The sequence below is a fragment of the Phyllostomus discolor genome, chromosome 2 (genome assembly GCF_004126475.2).
Source record: "Phyllostomus discolor isolate MPI-MPIP mPhyDis1 chromosome 2, mPhyDis1.pri.v3, whole genome shotgun sequence".
In the NCBI taxonomy this organism is placed as follows: Eukaryota; Metazoa; Chordata; class Mammalia; order Chiroptera; family Phyllostomidae; genus Phyllostomus; species Phyllostomus discolor.
Window position 1 is genome coordinate 31,166,777 of NC_040904.2, and position 17,763 is coordinate 31,184,539.

General features: G+C 37.5%; 1 protein-coding gene across 1 annotated transcript in view; it reads left to right on the forward strand.

Annotated features, from left to right (window-relative positions):
- SERPINI1 (serpin family I member 1) overlaps positions 1-16,670 on the forward strand; it is a 76,159-nt gene extending 59,489 nt beyond the window's left edge. Inside the window, exons 6-9 of the mRNA XM_028505158.2 lie at positions 840-937; positions 12,816-12,902; positions 14,903-14,992; positions 15,246-16,670. Of these exons, the coding sequence (XP_028360959.1) occupies positions 840-937; positions 12,816-12,902; positions 14,903-14,992; positions 15,246-15,322 (352 nt within the window). The 3' untranslated portion in view covers positions 15,323-16,670. The remainder of the gene's footprint in view (positions 1-839; positions 938-12,815; positions 12,903-14,902; positions 14,993-15,245) is intronic.
- The last annotated feature ends 1,093 nt before the right edge of the window (positions 16,671-17,763 follow it).

A 17,763-nucleotide genomic window follows, 5' to 3' on the forward strand; every position in this document is an offset into this window, starting at 1 on the left:
GTTTAAGTTGTTAAATAATCTTGTATTTACTTTTACAAAAATAAGGCACATTTATGTATAATCATAAAGTATATCATCATATATATTAATTCATTTGAACAAAAAGGATCTATTATTCTTGTTTTAAAAATCTCTATATAATTGAAAAAAGTGCACAGTTCTTAAGATACAATATTTAACTCACTTTTATTGGTTAACAGCTTTTCTGGAGTGCTACCATGAGAACAGGCTTATGTCTGAGAGGTTAATATAATCATGAATATATATATATATTTTAACATAATAGTTTTTATGTCACCTATCAGTGAGTTGTATGGAGTTGAAATGCTAGACGTATTCACTTTACAGCAAAATTTGATTCTTATTTAATGTTTTCCATTGGGTAGGAAGTTGACCAGAATATGAAGAAGAGAAGGGAGCCCCTTGGGTAAATGTATGATTAATCAATAGCAGCTTAAAAAAAAACTATATTACCAGGTTAAAGGATTTTTAATGCTATTCATTTGCAAGTTTTACGTAGTACTATGGTAATGATTCTTGATCTCAAAATTCATTTATTCCGCCGTGTATTATGGTTTTGTGTCCATATCATATATTTTTTCTACTTAATAATTTAATACTTTTCTGTTATATTATTTTATTTGACTCCTCCTCTTTTTACAAATGCAATCAAATACTACTTGTAGGCAAAAGCCAGTTTAGCATAATTTTTTCTCTCACAACAGACTTTAAAAAGCAACATGTCTAACATTTTATTTTTGTCTCAGCCAACAAGATACAGTAACAAAATACTTTTAAAATGCTATAACAAACTATTTTCCTCCCTATGTGTTCTCCAGGTTCACAGTGGAACAGGAAATTGATTTAAAAGATGTTTTGAAGGCGCTTGGAATAACTGAAGTTTTCAACAAAAATGCAAATTTGACAGCCCTGTCTGGTAGGAAATAAACAATAATTTTTTTAAAAAGTTATTTCATAAAAGCTTTTCAAAGTGGTAATATTGAATCCTCTATTTACTGTGGAGTCCTGAGGTAAAATATAGTTAATTGCCAGATAAATATAATAAATATATTTAAATTCTACAAGCAAAACTATAACTTTAGTCATAACATTAATTTTATATTATTCCAGTCCATGTCTTACCTTCAGTAATAGATTATATTCTTCAGAAGACCTGCCTTATACATCCTTGAACTTCCCATCCCATCTGACACAGTGCTGTGTAGAGTAGATACTCAATAATGTATTGATTGAATATCTCAATATGTCTAGTAATAATAAATAATAGAGGAAAGAAAGAAGGAAGAAAGGATAAATGAGTGTCAGCTGTGAGAACTAGATACTTTTAAAAGAATACTCAGTAAGATAATGTAAATATTATTCTAAGTCTTCAATCAAAAACACTGGTTTTGAAGAAGCAGCTTCAAAATATGCCTGGTGTATTGAGTGTTGGGTAATTTATTTTATCTATCCCAAGGAAATAAAATCCACTTGAATTATTTGATTCAGATACCCTTGGTGAAAATCATAGCATATTAGTAACACTAAAGCACTTAGAATGTGCAAAATCTTTTTAGAAACATTTTTAAGTAACCAACTCTAAGACATTTAGAATTAAGCTTCCTGTGAGTTTGAAACTCAGTTTATATAATTATACTCTATCATTTTTATAGAACACAGAAAATAAAACAATTTTTTGATGAGATAAAGTCAACTATATATCAAGATAAAAGAAACTCAACATGTAAGGCCTCTTTATGTGCCTTTCATTGAGCCCAATTCGCCTTCTAGAGAGAGCAGATGTGATAGATTTCCTTAGCAGCCCAAGAGTTGCAGGAGAGAATTTAGTTCTCTTCCCCTGAAGTAGCAAAATACAGAAAACCAAGCTGACCAAATAAGAGTTTCTAAACCTGGAGTGCCAGGGCCCATGAATTGAATTCAGGGAAGAAGAGGCCCTCATTGTATATAGGTGTGCATCATTTGAAAGCACAAGAGAGAGTGGGGGGTGGAATAGTGGGCAGGAGATAGGACATTCGTAGCTTTCAGTAAGTTCTCAAGTCCACAGTCAAAAAAGCCTTGCCCACCCAGATTGAGGACTGGGCAGATTGTTTCCTAAGCAGCATTTAGCTTCCAGCAGCGAGATGATACTGATGTGTCTTCTACCCCCTACTTAGAGAGCTTGTGTTGCAAAACAGTAATAGAGCTTTTCTAAATATCTACTATATAAGTGTGTCTGTCGACACAAAAGAAGTAAACTTTCCTGAGTAAATGTTGTCATGACTCCCATCCAACAACTGAGGCTCTGAACTCTTCGGTGAGATTGTCAAGAAGGTAGTACTTCTTGGTGGAGATTCCAAAGGTAATGGGTACCTTTGAACTTGAGTCAGAAATACGTTCATGGCTCAAGTGTAGTATTCTTTAAAATTCACATGCTTCAGCATTGATGCGTGTGGTTCAGTTGGTTGGGCAATGTCCCGCAAGGCAAAGGGTCACTGGTTCAATCCCAGATCAGGGCATATACAGGGCTTGCAGGTCCAGTCCCAGGTCAGGTCACCTAGGAGAAGTGGCTGATCAATGATTCTCTCCTATGCCAATGTTTCTCTCCCTCTCTTTCTCCCTCCCTTTCCCCTCTCTCTAAAAATGAATGGATAAAATCTTTTAAAAACAAAGTTCTATGCCCCCTTCCTTAGGAACTGAGGGAATCTACCTACCACACTGGCCACATTTCAGCTGGATAATTACATGCTGCTTTCCAACTGTATCTGTATTTTCAATTTGATTAGACATTCATTCCTCACTGTCTCACCCAAACATCTAGGCCGTTATTTCACATGCACAGAATATCTGCTGCTCTTCAGTCCTGGGGCAGTAGCACCGCGGTGGCAAATCAATTACTGTGGGCAGTGTAGCTTAACGTTTTTGACACATCTGGAAGGTGTTTGAGGTAGTAGTTGCCTTTACTATGTACAGAGACAATAGAGCATAGATACACATTATGAACGCAGATAGTTTGGAGATTAGAAATAACAGTAGGATCTTTCAGAGTTCATATAATATGTGAAGTCACTGTTTGATCAAACCTCCATCAGAACTGAACCCTTCCCAGCATCCTGCTCACAGCGGCATTCCCCACACCTGGCACAGGGCTGACACATACTTGGCATGTGGTGTTTGGCACTTGGCACTTGGCAGATGTTTGCTGAAGGATAAAACGAAAGAAGGAAGGAGGCAAGAGGTTTTTGGGGGGCCACCTTACACATTACATTTCTTGGAATATATACTCCTTAAAACATCAGTAAAAAATCCAGAATCAGCTATCTTCCTACACTACCCCATTCAGGTCTTCAGAATAATTTGATGAAAGAGCTAAAGCCAGTGCCTCAGGCTTTCAATGGGAAACCCATAATTCTTAACTTCCTAGTTTTGCCAGAGTCTTCATAGCCCCAGCATGCCAGTCACCCCAAGCAGTACAATCTTCATTCATTCTCTCTCTCGCACACACACAAACACATTAATGTATAAACCATTTATTCAAAAACTGTCCAGTGACATAACTACAAGGCTTGTGTCTGTGCTTCCTCTAAATTCAATAGAATTTATCTCTGCATCATTTATTTGAGCACCATATACTCTGCCTTACATGCTTGGTATTCTTGTCATCTGTAAAGTTTTTTGCCTCTCCAAATAATGATGAAAATGTCTTTGATGCTTAGTAACTCCCACAGTACCGAGGAAAATTATTAGCATGCATTACTTTGTAACTACTTTCTACCTTAATGAGAACTTCATGGTGTTTAAGATGTAACATTAATTATATTCAATGCCATGTCTACTTATTTCATTGAACAATTCTATGGGAGGCAGATAGTGTGACCAAAGTACTATGTGAGGAAAATAAAGAAATGATTAATATGTCATACTTTCTGTAAAGAAGCATACAGGCTTGTGGGGAGAAGAACATAAACAGCTGGATTTAATAAAATGAAGAGTGATAGAAATGGCCTATTGGTGTGGTGGTTTTCAACCAGGAGAAGTTGGCCCTCTAGGGGATATTTGGCAATACCTGGAGACCTTTTGGGTTGTCACAACTCAGGGGTATCTGGGGTGGAGAGGCTAGGGATGCTTTCTACATACCTGTGATCTATACTGCACAGGACAGTCCCCACACAAGGAATTATCCAGCCCCAACTGTCAATAGTGATGAGTTAAGAAACTCTTTACTAGAGAAAGCATTGTGGAAGCAGAGAGGTAAAGAAAATCAGATTGTAGAATGACAGTATATTTTGGATCCAAAGATGGGGAACACAGGCATGTATTTAAGCTTGTAAATGCATACAACATTTCTGAACAACATCTTAGAAAGTAATAGCAGTAGCTGCTTCTCAGATACAGACAGAGTCTCTTAGATAAAAGAAGAATTTTTATTCCACGTACCACTGTGTACTGTGTGGAATTTTACCCTGTGTATGTTTTATTTCTTCAACTAGAATTCTTACTTAATAATTGGACAGCACTTTAAAAATAACATAATTAGTAGGTTTTGTACATTGGAGAGCACTCCAAAAACAAGTGGGTGCCACTGTGACACTGCCACGTTCTTAAATCAGGCAATAAAAAGTGTACTTTAAAATATAGCAAATGTGATTTAGGTGGACCAGAACAACAACGACAGCCACAGCTCTGATTCGTGTTCTCCTGCTGCTTGAGAAAGAGTGACTTGAGGATCTCTGGCTGAGACCTTTTGAATCTGCTCTTTCATTTTCTATTTCCCCGGCCTCCACCTTCATTTCAGACTTCCATTACCGCTGCCCTGGACTATTTCAATAGCCTCCTAAATGGTGTCCAATCTCTCTTCCCCTTAATCTGTCTTATCTACTGCTTATCTACTACTGCCAACATTAATCGCCTTAAAACTCAGTCTCAGATCATTCCAGTTCCTGTTCAAAACCTCCCTTCAGCCTGCCGTGCACAGTCCCCTGCTCCAAGGGACATTCAGACGTCAGCTCCCTCCAAACTTAGCTGTGGCTGATTCCTTATACGTGGCTTCTGCTCCAACCAGACTGAACCCTTGCTCTGCAACACACATCCCCCCTGGCTCCCCCTCTTTGTGAAGTCTCCCCCACCTGAAATACCTATGGAACCGAGCCTCAGCTCAGATACCCCCAACTTTTTCAAGCCACCACAATTACTACAACCAGAAGTAACCACTCCTTAAATTCTAAAATGTTATATATCCTATATGTCTCCTTTTGCCACATATTATATCTGATCTCATATTATTATTATTTTTGCACTAGATATCCCCTGCCAGAATTTATACCTCCCAAAAGATTGATCCTTTTGTGTGTTGGGAAGCACCTAGCACTGTGCTTTCTGCTTAGTACTTACCGAATGAGGGAATGAATAAGATGAGAGGCTCTGTATTTATTATGCTTGTTTTTTATCTCAATTTGATGTCCATTGCTTTTGATGCTAAATTTCATTAACATAAAACATAGTTAAGGCTCACATAATAAACACAGAATCTAGAGTGTTGAGAATCATTTTCTTCCCAGGCTGGTTTTAAAGGCTCATCTGGTTGCAGTGAGGATCCTGTTATAGATCAGGGCTATTTTTGTAATGGAAATGAGTGAGTGTCAGCATTTGGATTAATAGATAATCCTCCTGCAAGTTGTAAGGAAGGAAAAAGTGAGTACTAAATCTTTCAGCATAAAGTACGAGCTTTAATAAAGGAGCCAATAAAATAAAGGAGTTAAGAAGACACAGCAAAAGCTGTATCCAGGTCAGACTAAAGTGCTTAGATTTATGCTAGACTGAATCTTACATTCTGCCCTTGTTTGTTCTCTTTCTCCTTGCACCTGTAAGCCAGAAGGCTCTATTTCTTCAGGTGCCATAATTCCATTTCTGCTCCTACTTTCTTGCCCAGACCATTGCAAAAGTTAACAACTTGATCTTCCTGCCCCTAGCTTTTGCTCATCTGATTCACCCTTTACAGCTCCTGCCACAAGTATCTTCTAAAGTGAAAGCAGTCATGATCTGTTACCTCTGGACAAAGCCCAGCTCTCTAGTATCCTGGTACAAATGCGTCATTTGGGGTGTATCTCCTGCCACTCCCCACCTTCTCAGAAGCCAGGTATCAACTGGACCTTCAGGTCATCCCCGCTGCTTATCTGTCTTTGCAAGTATAATCCTCTGCTTGCACTGCCTTTGTCCCCTTCTCTGCCTTTCACTTCCTTCCTATTCTTCAAGAACCAGTCCAAAAGTCACGGCCTCTGAGAGTCTTTCAGGGACAGCTCTCCCTTCCTAGATGATTTACGTTCCTTCACGTGGACTCTCATCGTGCAGAGGTTTTCTTACATTATTTGTTCACATACCTCTCTCTTGCCTCAGAGCTCCTCAGAAGCAAGGACTACATCATAGACATTTTTCTATACTCAGAGCCCAGCACAGAGTGGGGCCCAGGATAGATGCTGGGTGGGTGCGTGGAGAGGCAGTGGTGCCTGGCTCTAGCTTGCTCCAGGTACGGGGGCTTCTGTCAAATCGCCAGCCCTCATCACTCCCCACATTCCAGCCACATCAGCCATCTTTTGGGTCCTTGAACATACCTGGCTTGTATCTGCCTCTGCACTAGCTTTTCCCTACACTGAGAACCCTAGCTTTAGGTCTTCTCATGGCTCCTTTGTATTGTTTAGATGTAAGCGCAGATGGACCTTCTCAGACGTGCCTTTTCTAATGCCCTAGTCCAGCCAACACATCAGCCAATCTTATTTCTTACACCCTGAAATTGTGATCATTTATTGACATGCTTTAATTGCTCTTGTCATTTAATGTCTGCCTTCCCTCATAAGGAGGGAACTGTTTAGTTCATCATAGTATACCCAGTGCATTAACAATGTTTGGCACATAGGAGGTGCTTAGTACGTGAATGAATGAGTGAGTGAATGAATGAATAGTTGCCTGTCTATAACAAAATCTATTCAGTAAAACAAACACTATTCCTGCCTTGAAGGAGCTCAAATCCTAGAAACATTTCTAAAGTTCATGGATGGAGCTAAAGCTAAAAATATTTTAGCAACTAAATATTTAGCTTTTGGCACTACTATGGAACTCTCTTCATTTTCTTATTTTAAGCATGTCCTTGGTGATGCAGAAATCTGTTTAAGCTGCCTGTGTTTAGGAACAGCGCCACAAAGGGAGCAGTGGCATCCACTTACATGATGGCCGTGCTGCCAGCATTATGTTAATCACAGACTCTTAGAGCCTTGCGTGCCCTGTGCCATGCCTCATACAAAGAGGGTACTTGATAAATATTTGCTCAAAACTGAATGAATGCCTAAGTATTTTGCCCTGCTTGCTTTGGAAGAGCTTGAATTATTGCCCAGCTCTTCTCTGGGGAACCTGGGGTTGGCTGGCCCAGCTCCCATCTCATCCACGTGAACAGCCTGGCTCCACACGGCCCAGAAGAGAGTAGGACTGGTCACTTGGCAGCAGTGTCTGCTGTGACCAGAAGGAGAAGACTGCTTGGGGCCAGTGTATGGATTTTTTTTTGTGTGGGGTAGCTCTGTTTGCCTTTGCTTTATTTTTTTTATTTATTTTTGTAGAGAAGAGTTAACTTTTCTCTCACCAATACAACGAGCTCAGCAATGTGAAACAGATCTCTTTAAATGCCCTCACATTCTGATTCATAAAATATCTGAGTGCATACTTGGTGCCTGGGAGTGTGCAAGGAATCATTGATAGAAGATGAATAGGACAGGTGAGGGCCAGGCCCTCGAGGGGTACAGGTAAGGCTTACCAGGAAAAGTGCCTGCCTGACAGCATCATGTGGCAATGAGCAATATGGGAGGGCAAACATGGGAAGCAGTTAACTTGCCTGTACCCCTGCATGACCTGATCTCCTTCTCGATTCTGGGGTCAGCAGACAGAATCTTGCTTAAACCACCTTCAGCATACATTCTATTTTAATGTGTCTGCTTGAAATTTGTCCCAAGAGAAAAAAAAGTCATTTTCTTTTTTCCCCTCAGTATCTGTGATGTGATTTTTCACTTGTTACATTTTCTCCTACTGGTATACCCGAAGGGGTACTGTTTTTCTGAAGGTTAAGTATCCTGAGGTCTCGTTTATGTCTGCAGACCTTTGCTGTCCATCATGTGTCATTTAATCACCCCGGGGAGGCAGAACATTGGATGGATCTTTCTTTTGCTGTCTTTGAAATATATATGATAACACTGGTCTCTTGGATGCCATTCCCTTTGCTCTTCTACTCAATTAAATCTTTAAATTTTTTAGTGTGTGCAGTCTTTGTATTCTTTCCCTCTCTGCTGGTGTTCTCCATCAGGTTTCCTGGAGCATCTATTCTGGATTAGTGTCATATGTTCTATGAATTACAAAAATAAGCTGGGTAGCTATATTGTGAACAGAATCATGGTCATGGTGCTCACAGGGGGACAACACCCAAAGACTCACAATATGCCACAGCTGACCCCGTTCACTCAATGATTAGTAAATTTCTGTTTATTGGGTGAAATATTGGAAAATTACACATTACGAGGAAACTTCCTTTCCTTAGGGCAGTTCGTTTATTAGGCCCACTGAATGCCAGAACCCAGGCACACAAAGGGTAATGACATGATCCTTGTTTGAAGGAAGTGGACAGTCTGGGAAGAGAGAGGGATCAATAAAAATATGATATATTGTAAAGGCTTCATTCAATATAATTAGATCCTGGGATGAGTGGGAAAGAGTTGTCAGTTCTACTTTAGCAGGAGGTAGGAATCAGAGGAAAGCAAAAACGGCATGGTAGGTCTTAAAGCTGAATTCTGAAACTAGATCAGTTGTTTTACTATGCAACAAAGGTTAAAGAGTTTCTGTGGAAGCAAAGACACAAAAGCGATAAAGTGGCAAGTCAGGCTGTAGCAGCTCAAATAAACTGGAGCGGAGTATGTGGAGGAATGCTAAACGAATGAAGCAGAGGCAGCCTCATGGAGGTCCCCATGCTTGCATACTGAGCAGGTGTGCGATACACTGAAGGTGAGGTGGGAGGCAGAGCAGGCAGCAGAGGGATAGAGGGTTTTCAGCAGGGCACTGAGGTCATCCGGAGGGAGCGCTAATGTGAGCCCCAGACAGTGGAGTTATTCTCAACTGCAGTGACATGACACAGGGTGACATCCTTGAAACTCATTAAAATTTATTTGCATATCTTGCTGTGTTTAATTTTCTGACTTAAAAAAATTTTACCTTCATGTTTATAGACGAGTTTGGTTAATTATTTTTTAATTTTCTTTATTGTTGTTCAGTTACAGTTGTCCCCATTTCCTCCCCCCATTACTCTCCCCTGCTCTACCCACCCGCAACCTTCCACTTTCAATCCTCCCGTTGTTCTTCTTCATGGATCTTTTACACATGTTCCTTGACTTGACTCTTCCCCTTCTTTCCCCGTTATCCCCCATCCCCCTCCCCTCTGGTCACTGTCAGTTTGTTCTTTATTTCCATGTCTCTGATTCTATTTGGCTCGCTTGTTTGTTTTGTTGATTAGGGTCCTGTTAAAGGTGAAATCATATGGTATTTGTCTTTCACCGCCTGGCTTATTTCACTTAGCATCATACCCTCCAGTTCTATCCATGCTGTCGCAAAGGGTAGGAATTCTTGCTTTCTTTCTGTTGCATAGTATTCCATTGTGTAAGTGTACCAGAGTTTTTTTTATCTACTCATTTACTGATAGGCACTTAGGCTGTTTCCAACACTTGGATATTGTAAATAATGCTTCTATGAATACTGGAGTGCAGCATAGGTTCTTTTGGATTTGTGTTTTAGGGTTCTTAGGGTATAATCCCAGCAGTGGAATTTCTGGGTCAAAAGGCAGATCCATTTTTAGTTTTCTGAGGAAATTCCATACTGTTCTCCACAGTGGCTGCACCAGTCTGCATTCCCACCAACAGTGCACTACGGTTCCCTTTTCTCTACAACCTCTCCAACAGTTAGTGTTTGTTTATTTGTTAATGATGGCCATTCTGAATGGTGTGAAGTGGTATCTCATTGTGTTTTTAATTTGCATCTAATTGCATTTAATTGATGGCTAGTGATGCCGAGCATCCTTTCATATGTCTCTGAGCCCTCTGAATGTCCTCCTTGGAGAATTTTTGTTCAGGTCCTTTGCCCATTTTTTTATTGTATTGTTTGTCTTCTTGGAGTGGAGTCCTATGAGTTCTTTATATATTTTGGAGATCAAACCCTTGTCTGAGGTATTATTGGCAGATATATTTTCCCATACAGTTGGTTCCCTTTTCATTTTGCTGATGTTTTCTTTAGCCATGCAGAAACTTTTTAATTTGATGTAGTCCTATTTGTTTATTCTTTCCTTTATGTCCCTTGCTCAAGGGGACATAGCAGTGAAAATATTGCTACATAGAATATCTGAAATCCTCCTGCTTATGTTCTCCTCTAGGGCTTTTATGGTGTCATAACTTATATTTCAGTTGCTTATTCATCTTGAATTTATTTTTTGTGTATGGTATAAGTTGGTGGTCAAGTTTCATTTTTTTTTTTGCATATAGCTGTCCACATCTCCCAACACAATTTGTTAAAGAAGCTATTTTTACTCTATTTTATGTTTCTTCCCCCTTTGTCAAATATGAATTGACCATAGAGACTTGAGTTTATTTCTGGGATCTCTGTTCTGTTCCATTTATCAATGTGTCTGTTCTTATGCCAGTACCATACTGTTTTGATTACAGTGGCCTTGTAATATAGTTTGATATCAGGTATTGTGATCCCTCCTACTTTGTTCTTCTTTCTCAAAATTGCTGAAGCTATTCAGAGTCATTTATGGTTCCACATAAATTTTTGAAATGTGTGTTCTATATCTGTGAAATATGCCATTGGTATTTTAATAGGGATTGCATTGAATCTATAAATTGCTTTGGGTAGTATGGACATTTTGATGATGTTAATTCTTCCAATCCATGAATGTGCTATATACTTCCATTTATTTGTGTCTTCCTTAATTTCTTTCCTCAGTGTTGTGTAGTTTTCTGAGTACAGGTCTTTTACCTCCTTGGTTAGGTTTATTCCTTGGAACTTTATTTTTCTTGTTGCTATAGCAAATGGATTTTTTTCTAATTTCTGTTTCTGATATTTTATTGTTGGTGTACTTATCTTCCTTCCTTGTACTATTTTTAAATTTTAGTACTTGAAGCATTATTTGTTTTGTTTAATCTTGGGGAAAAATTGGAAACCCAAGATTGAAACCTATTATCTTGTATAGTTTGCTAGGGCTGCGGTAATGAAGTACCACAGACTGAGTAGCTTGAGCGATGAACATTTATTTTCTCACAGTTCTGGAGCCTGGAATTCTGAGATGAAGGTCTCTTCAGGGATAATTTCTTCTGAGTCCTATTTCCTTGGCTTGGAGGTGGCTTTCTTCTTCCTATGGCTTCACATATTGTTGGGTTTTTCTGGGAAACACAACCAACAGGAAAAATCTCTATCTTTATCTCTGTTTATCTATCACATATGCATGCATGTATATGTGGCATTTGTACATATGTATGATGTATATATGTATGTATCTATGGAGAGAGAGAAAGGAAGGTGGGAGAGAGAGAGAAAGTGAAAGAGAGAGCACAAAAGAGTTATTTTATGGAATTAGCTCACACAGTGTAGTGACTTTGAAAATCCAAAATCTAAAGGGTAGATGGGAAGACTGAAGATCCATAGAAAAGTTTTAGCTCAAGTCCAAAAGCAGTAAACTGGCAGAATTCCTTCTTGCACAGAGGAGGTCAGTGTTTGTTCTATTAAGGCCAGTAGCTGATGGGATGAGGCCTACCCACGTTATAAGGGTAGTTTGCCTTACTCAAAATCCACCCGTTTCAATGTCAATCTTATCTAGAAGACATTTCACAAAAACATCCAGAATATGTTTGGCCAGATATCTGGGCACCATGACCCAGCCAAGTTGGTAAACAAAATTAACCATTGCACATGCTCTTCCCTCTGTGTCCGAATATTGCCGTCTTGGAAGGGCACTGGTCATATTGGCTTAAGGACCACTGCGATGACCTCTTTTAACTTAAGAGTCTATCTCTAAATATAGCCATGCTGATGTTTTGGGTGTTAGAACCTCAACATATGAATTTTGAGAGAACATAATTCAGCAAATAATAGCCATTAATTTAAAAGTAAACATAAATAGAAAGATTATTCAAAGGGAAAAATAGTCCTTCTAATACTGAAATGTGTTAATTCCTCTGACTTGAGAGTAATCCTCAGATAAGCCAATGAACTGAAATGCAAAGTAACTTTTTTATATATTTACATTTCTACAACTTAGAAACTTTTTATGTTTTTCTTTGCCAATAATATTTGAAGTTACCACGGTAATTAGATTAGATTTTTTAAAAAAATTCTTATTCTGGTTATATCTGGATTTCTACCTGTTTTCATTTTGTGTTTTTAAATTTCAAATTAGAGGGCAATGTGTAAGATGTTTTTATATTGAGTTATGAACTAATTTGAAATTGCTATCAAAACAAAACTACTTTTCACTTTTTATGCCAATTTAAAAATAAACAATGGGAATATTGTCAATACAAATAAAGGGGGAAAAGGCAAAAGAATATAAAATGAGGACTAATCAGAATACACATCTCTGATGGTTCTCTCACATCATAAATGTAATCTTACAACATTATTTCTTAGAGTTTATATCATATGTCAGTATATTATGTCTCATAGTTTTCAAATCCTTTTAACTAAACGGTAAAATGCTTTTCTATCTCTGTTACTGAAGAAATGCTTCTTTATCTCTTTTTTTGCAGATAACAAAGAGATTTTCCTTTCCAAAGCAATTCACAAGTCCTTCATCGAGGTTAATGAAGAAGGCTCCGAGGCTGCTGCCACCTCAGGTGCCAAGTTGCTTTCTAAAACCTTCTCACCATTTCTACATCTGTAATTTTGAAGCAACCTTGGGTGAGGGGCGGGGGCCATTTTTAGAATCAAGCCAATAATCTCACTGCTGTGGCTCTGCTGTAATTTAGAAGTCTAGCTGATGCTGAACCAGCTAGGATTTCTAAATAGGCTGTGAATGAAGCATGCATTCACTCCAGTGCCCCATGCCGCTAACTCCCATCTCCTGTTTGCTCACTAATGAGAGGCAGGAGGACATTGTGAGCCCTGTAGAATAGATTTTCCTGCTGTGCCGCCTGTTTCAATATTTCAAGTATTTCCATGCTGTGCATTTGAACATTTTTCTGGCTACTTAATTCCTTATAGAAGTTAGTTTATAATTTTGTTAGTGAAAAGTTTTGATTTGATTTGATTTTTTTATTATAAAGAGTTTGTCATTTATTTATATCTTGCTTAATTTAAATTATTTTATTGTTGTTCAGTTACAATTGTCCATATATTCTCCCCACCCCTCTCCCCACCCACTCCAAACTCACCTCTCTCCCTTACTTCCACCCTCCCCCATGGTTTTGTCCATGTGTCCTTTATAGTAGTTCCTGAAAACCCTTCTTCCCACTGTCCCCTGCCCCCTCACCTCTGGCTATTGTTAGATTGTTCTTAATTTCAAGACTCTAGTTATATTTTGTTTGCTTTTTTTCTTTTGTTGATTATGTCCCAGTTAAAAGTGAGATCATAGGGTATTTGTCCCTCACTGCCTAGCTTATTTTGTTTAGCATAATCCTCTCCAGGTCCATCAATGCTGTCACAAAGGATATAAGCTCCTTCTTTCTCTCTGCTGCATTGAATTCCATTGTGTAAATGTACCATAGTTTTTGATCCACTCATATGCTGATGGGCACTTAGGTTATTTCCAGCCCTTGGCTACTGTAAATTGTGCTGCTGTGAAAAATTTTGATTTTAAAAGCATGTATATAAACAAGAGTATATGATAGCATGTAATAATTTTTACTAAATAATAATACAATGAAATCATAATTTTAAATAAATAGTTCAAGAAATTTGATATAAACCATGTGTCCAAAACAAAATGGAAAATGTCCTTAATTATTTTGATCATTCTGAGTTCCCTAATTAATTGAGAATGATTTTTCCATTGATTTTTTTCCTCCTTTTATTTGATTGGATTTGTTTCAGTTTTATCATCAAATTTTAGTCAAATTTTCACCATCACCACCCTCATAAAATGTAACACCTTATATTTGCATGCATTGCTTCTATATTTGCATAAATTTGACTAAGATTGACAAATTTAAATTTGTCCATTAAAAGGATAGCACCAGTTAAAACAGTATTTTCAGGAGGGAATAGAAACAGTAGTCTCAGGCATCAAGAAAGCTGAATACTTACATAATTTAATAGTGACTTTTTTGTGATGATTGAATCACCCCACAGCAAGTAGAGAACAATCATTTATAATAAAGACCTCGGGGGAATTCAGTTTCCCAGCTGTAGGAGCACATGGAGTCTCTCACCGCTGTCCCTCCCTTTAATCACTGCCGTTCCGGCCACTTGCTAGAAGCCTGGAAATTTCTGTGTAAAAATACCCATTTCAAACACAAGAAATAATGATTTGAGAATATAAAATAACTATTCCTTTTTTAGAGGTTTTTTTCCTTCTCCTTTTAATTCAAAGATCATTTTAGTAAGCTACAAGTATTATCTGAGACTGAGACTAAAATTTTTGTAAGAGGCAGAATAAATCGTCCTGTTATTGGGGAGGGGCATTGTGGAGAGAGGAAACTGTGTGGTATAGGGTGTGTGAGTGTTTCAAGTTCAGTAGAAATATTAGCACCTTTATAATTTTTCTAACTTAAAGGTTTTTAAAACTCGTGTTTCTTATGAAGCATTGCCTTTGTGTTAAATATAGATGGTTTAGAGAAATTATTCATTCATCCCTGCACATCCACAGACATGTAATTACCTCCTCTCTGCACTGTAGGAATGATCGCAATTAGTAGGATGGCCGTGCTGTATCCTCAAGTCATTGTGGACCACCCATTTTTCTTTCTTATCAGGAACAGGAGAACAGGTGAGTCTGTTAATGAGAACATAACTTTTTTAACAGGTTAAAAGGAAATAATTTAAAATTGAGAACACTTTTCCATGTTGTTCATTGGATTTCTAATATTCAAATGATTTTTTAAAAGTGAAAAGAATACATATATTTTTATTTTTAGAATATTGCTAGTTGTAAATAAGAAGAGAAACAAATAATCCTTTTTAAATTTAAATACCTTTCTTGTTGTTTATCCCCTCTTTTGTTCACTTCCAACCCAACGCAGGTACTATCCTATTCATGGGACGAGTCATGCACCCTGAAACAATGAACACAAATGGACATGATTTTGAGGAACTTTAAGTCATTTCACTTGAATAACAAGAAAAAATAGTAACTAAGCACATTATGTTTGCAACTGGTATATATTTAAGATTCGTGTTTTACAGTATATCTTAAGATAATATTTAAACTAACTCCATATAAAAACAGTATGTAAATTATAAGCCAACTTGTCAAGGAATGTTATCAGTGTTAATGAGGTAATGGTCTTGTCGTGTCATGTGTGTTGTGTCGGTAATTAAAATAAAAGTACATAGTGAACATGTGGACAACTCTGCTTTTCATTGTAGAAGTTATAGTGTAAAGATTCCTCTAGGTGAAATCTGGGAGCAGTGAGGTTTCTGGACATCTTAAATCTTTTTTAATCATGCAGACTCAAGGCACCAAGGTAAATGAGCACTGTATGCTTGTACTTAACAAGCAGCAACAAGTGAAATGAAGGCAAGCACTCTGCAAAAATTCAGTTTGTTTTTTCCTCCAAAGATGGTGTACAGTGTAATATAAAAGCATCCCAACTGACCATCTTCTGCATGGCTCCATGACAAAACGTGTTAGAAAAAAAATAGGGCTGTGCAAACCCATAGCTTATAGCTCTGATTTATTTACCATGTCTTTCAAAATAATCTGCTTGGCATCAGAAGGCTTATGTAGCTAACCAGCCTGGTATATCGCCATGTTTTGATGCTGCAAATAAAATCCAAGCTACAACCAAGTTCTCAAAAGTCCCAAAGTGAACCATGTAAACAAATTAGTAACAAAAATATGCTCTATGATATGTCTGTGACCAGAGAATTAACTAGAAAAAACATGCTAGTATAGATACCAGAAATCAGCATGGCATGGGCTGAATTCTACCCACAAAAGTGTTTTTGTTTGTTCTGTGTAGGTTTTTACAGTTTGAATTTGAATGTCTGTAATTGAGGTACCAAAGTTTTGTTTCTCCCATTATCTGATGGCTCCTAGTGCATTTGTTCGAGACCTCCAGAGAGTTACAAGTACTTTGCAGAACATATTGATCTTATTCTCTAGAACAAGAAGTAGTTCATTCCAACATGGGGCAGGTCTCTAGTGAATTACTTTGTTATCTATTGGCTGAAATAATGGTATTCTTCTGGAAAGTGGGGAGAAAAAAAGAAAGGATGGTCTGATCATGTTCTATGAATGGAACTAGAAGCATTTAATGCCAAACATTAACTTTAATTCCATTCAGGAGACTTGCTTGGGGGAAACAGGTCTGGCCCTAGACCTACTGAATTTTAAACTCTGAGGGAAAACTTGAAAGCCTGTATTTTTAAACAAGTTCCTTGGTGATTTGGTTACATGCTAAATCTTGAATATTGCCAAATAAAGGATACATGTGGAATACTTATATACTAGTTGTTTAAAGTTAATTTGTAGAAAATTAGATCAATCAGTGAAGTGTCCTAAGTTAGTGGCCCTCAAACTTTCTGTGTATTAGAATTACTACCCAGGGATTGTAAAAGAGATTATCACATAGTAGGTCTAGAGTGGTACCTGAGAACCTACATTTCCAAAAAGCTTCAGGGTGATGCCTTTGCTTTTGGTCCATGGACTCAGGTTGGTAACAAAACTACATTAAACATAAGGTTTCCATGTTTGATATTTTTTGCAGAGAAACAGAAAAACAGATGTAACTGTCATCCAACTTGGAGAGATTTGGGGGATGGAGCACTAGTCTACATTAAAAATGCAATGCATTTACACAAAATGAGAAAAAAAGGTTTTCTCTAAAGCTTTTTCCCTATTACATACCATGGGAAAATGTAGACTTCCTCTGCATACTAGAACACTTGAAATATATTCTTTGAAAATATAGAAACATTTATAGGCAAAAGCCCACAAAAGAATTTATGAGTACCTTAGGACACATTACTTAACACTGAATCTTTTAGAGCTTATATTCTCAGAAAGCTTCTAGTTTATTCATAAAGCTGAGGTTGATATAGAACAATGCTCTCGCTTGCATTTACAATGTACACAGACTAGGCTAACTGATGTTGATTCAGGATTGTTACTCTAAGTTTCTGATATTGCTCATTACTGATGGCTACTTGTTAAGCTTTACATGTTTGCTATATTTGTATGTCTATTAGTCAAAACTAAATGAGTTACCTATAAGGGAGAGTCAACATCATCAGATAAGCATGAAGCCCAAAATACAATTTTTTAACTAATGTAAGATTAAACTCTACCATTCAGAATGTTTACCTTAAATTATTTCAATACAATTCAGATGTCCCTTAAATAAAACCTTGTTATTAACATGTTAATGGAGTGCTTAAAATTAGGATACTTGATAGTACCAAGTTTTTCCTATTGTTTGACTTTTATAATTTCTTCAATATTTTCTTTTCTATTGAAAAAGTGACCTCGTATGGTTCAGTTTTGTTTCTTTCAAAATGCATACATTACTACACACACAGTGTGCACAGCTCAACAGA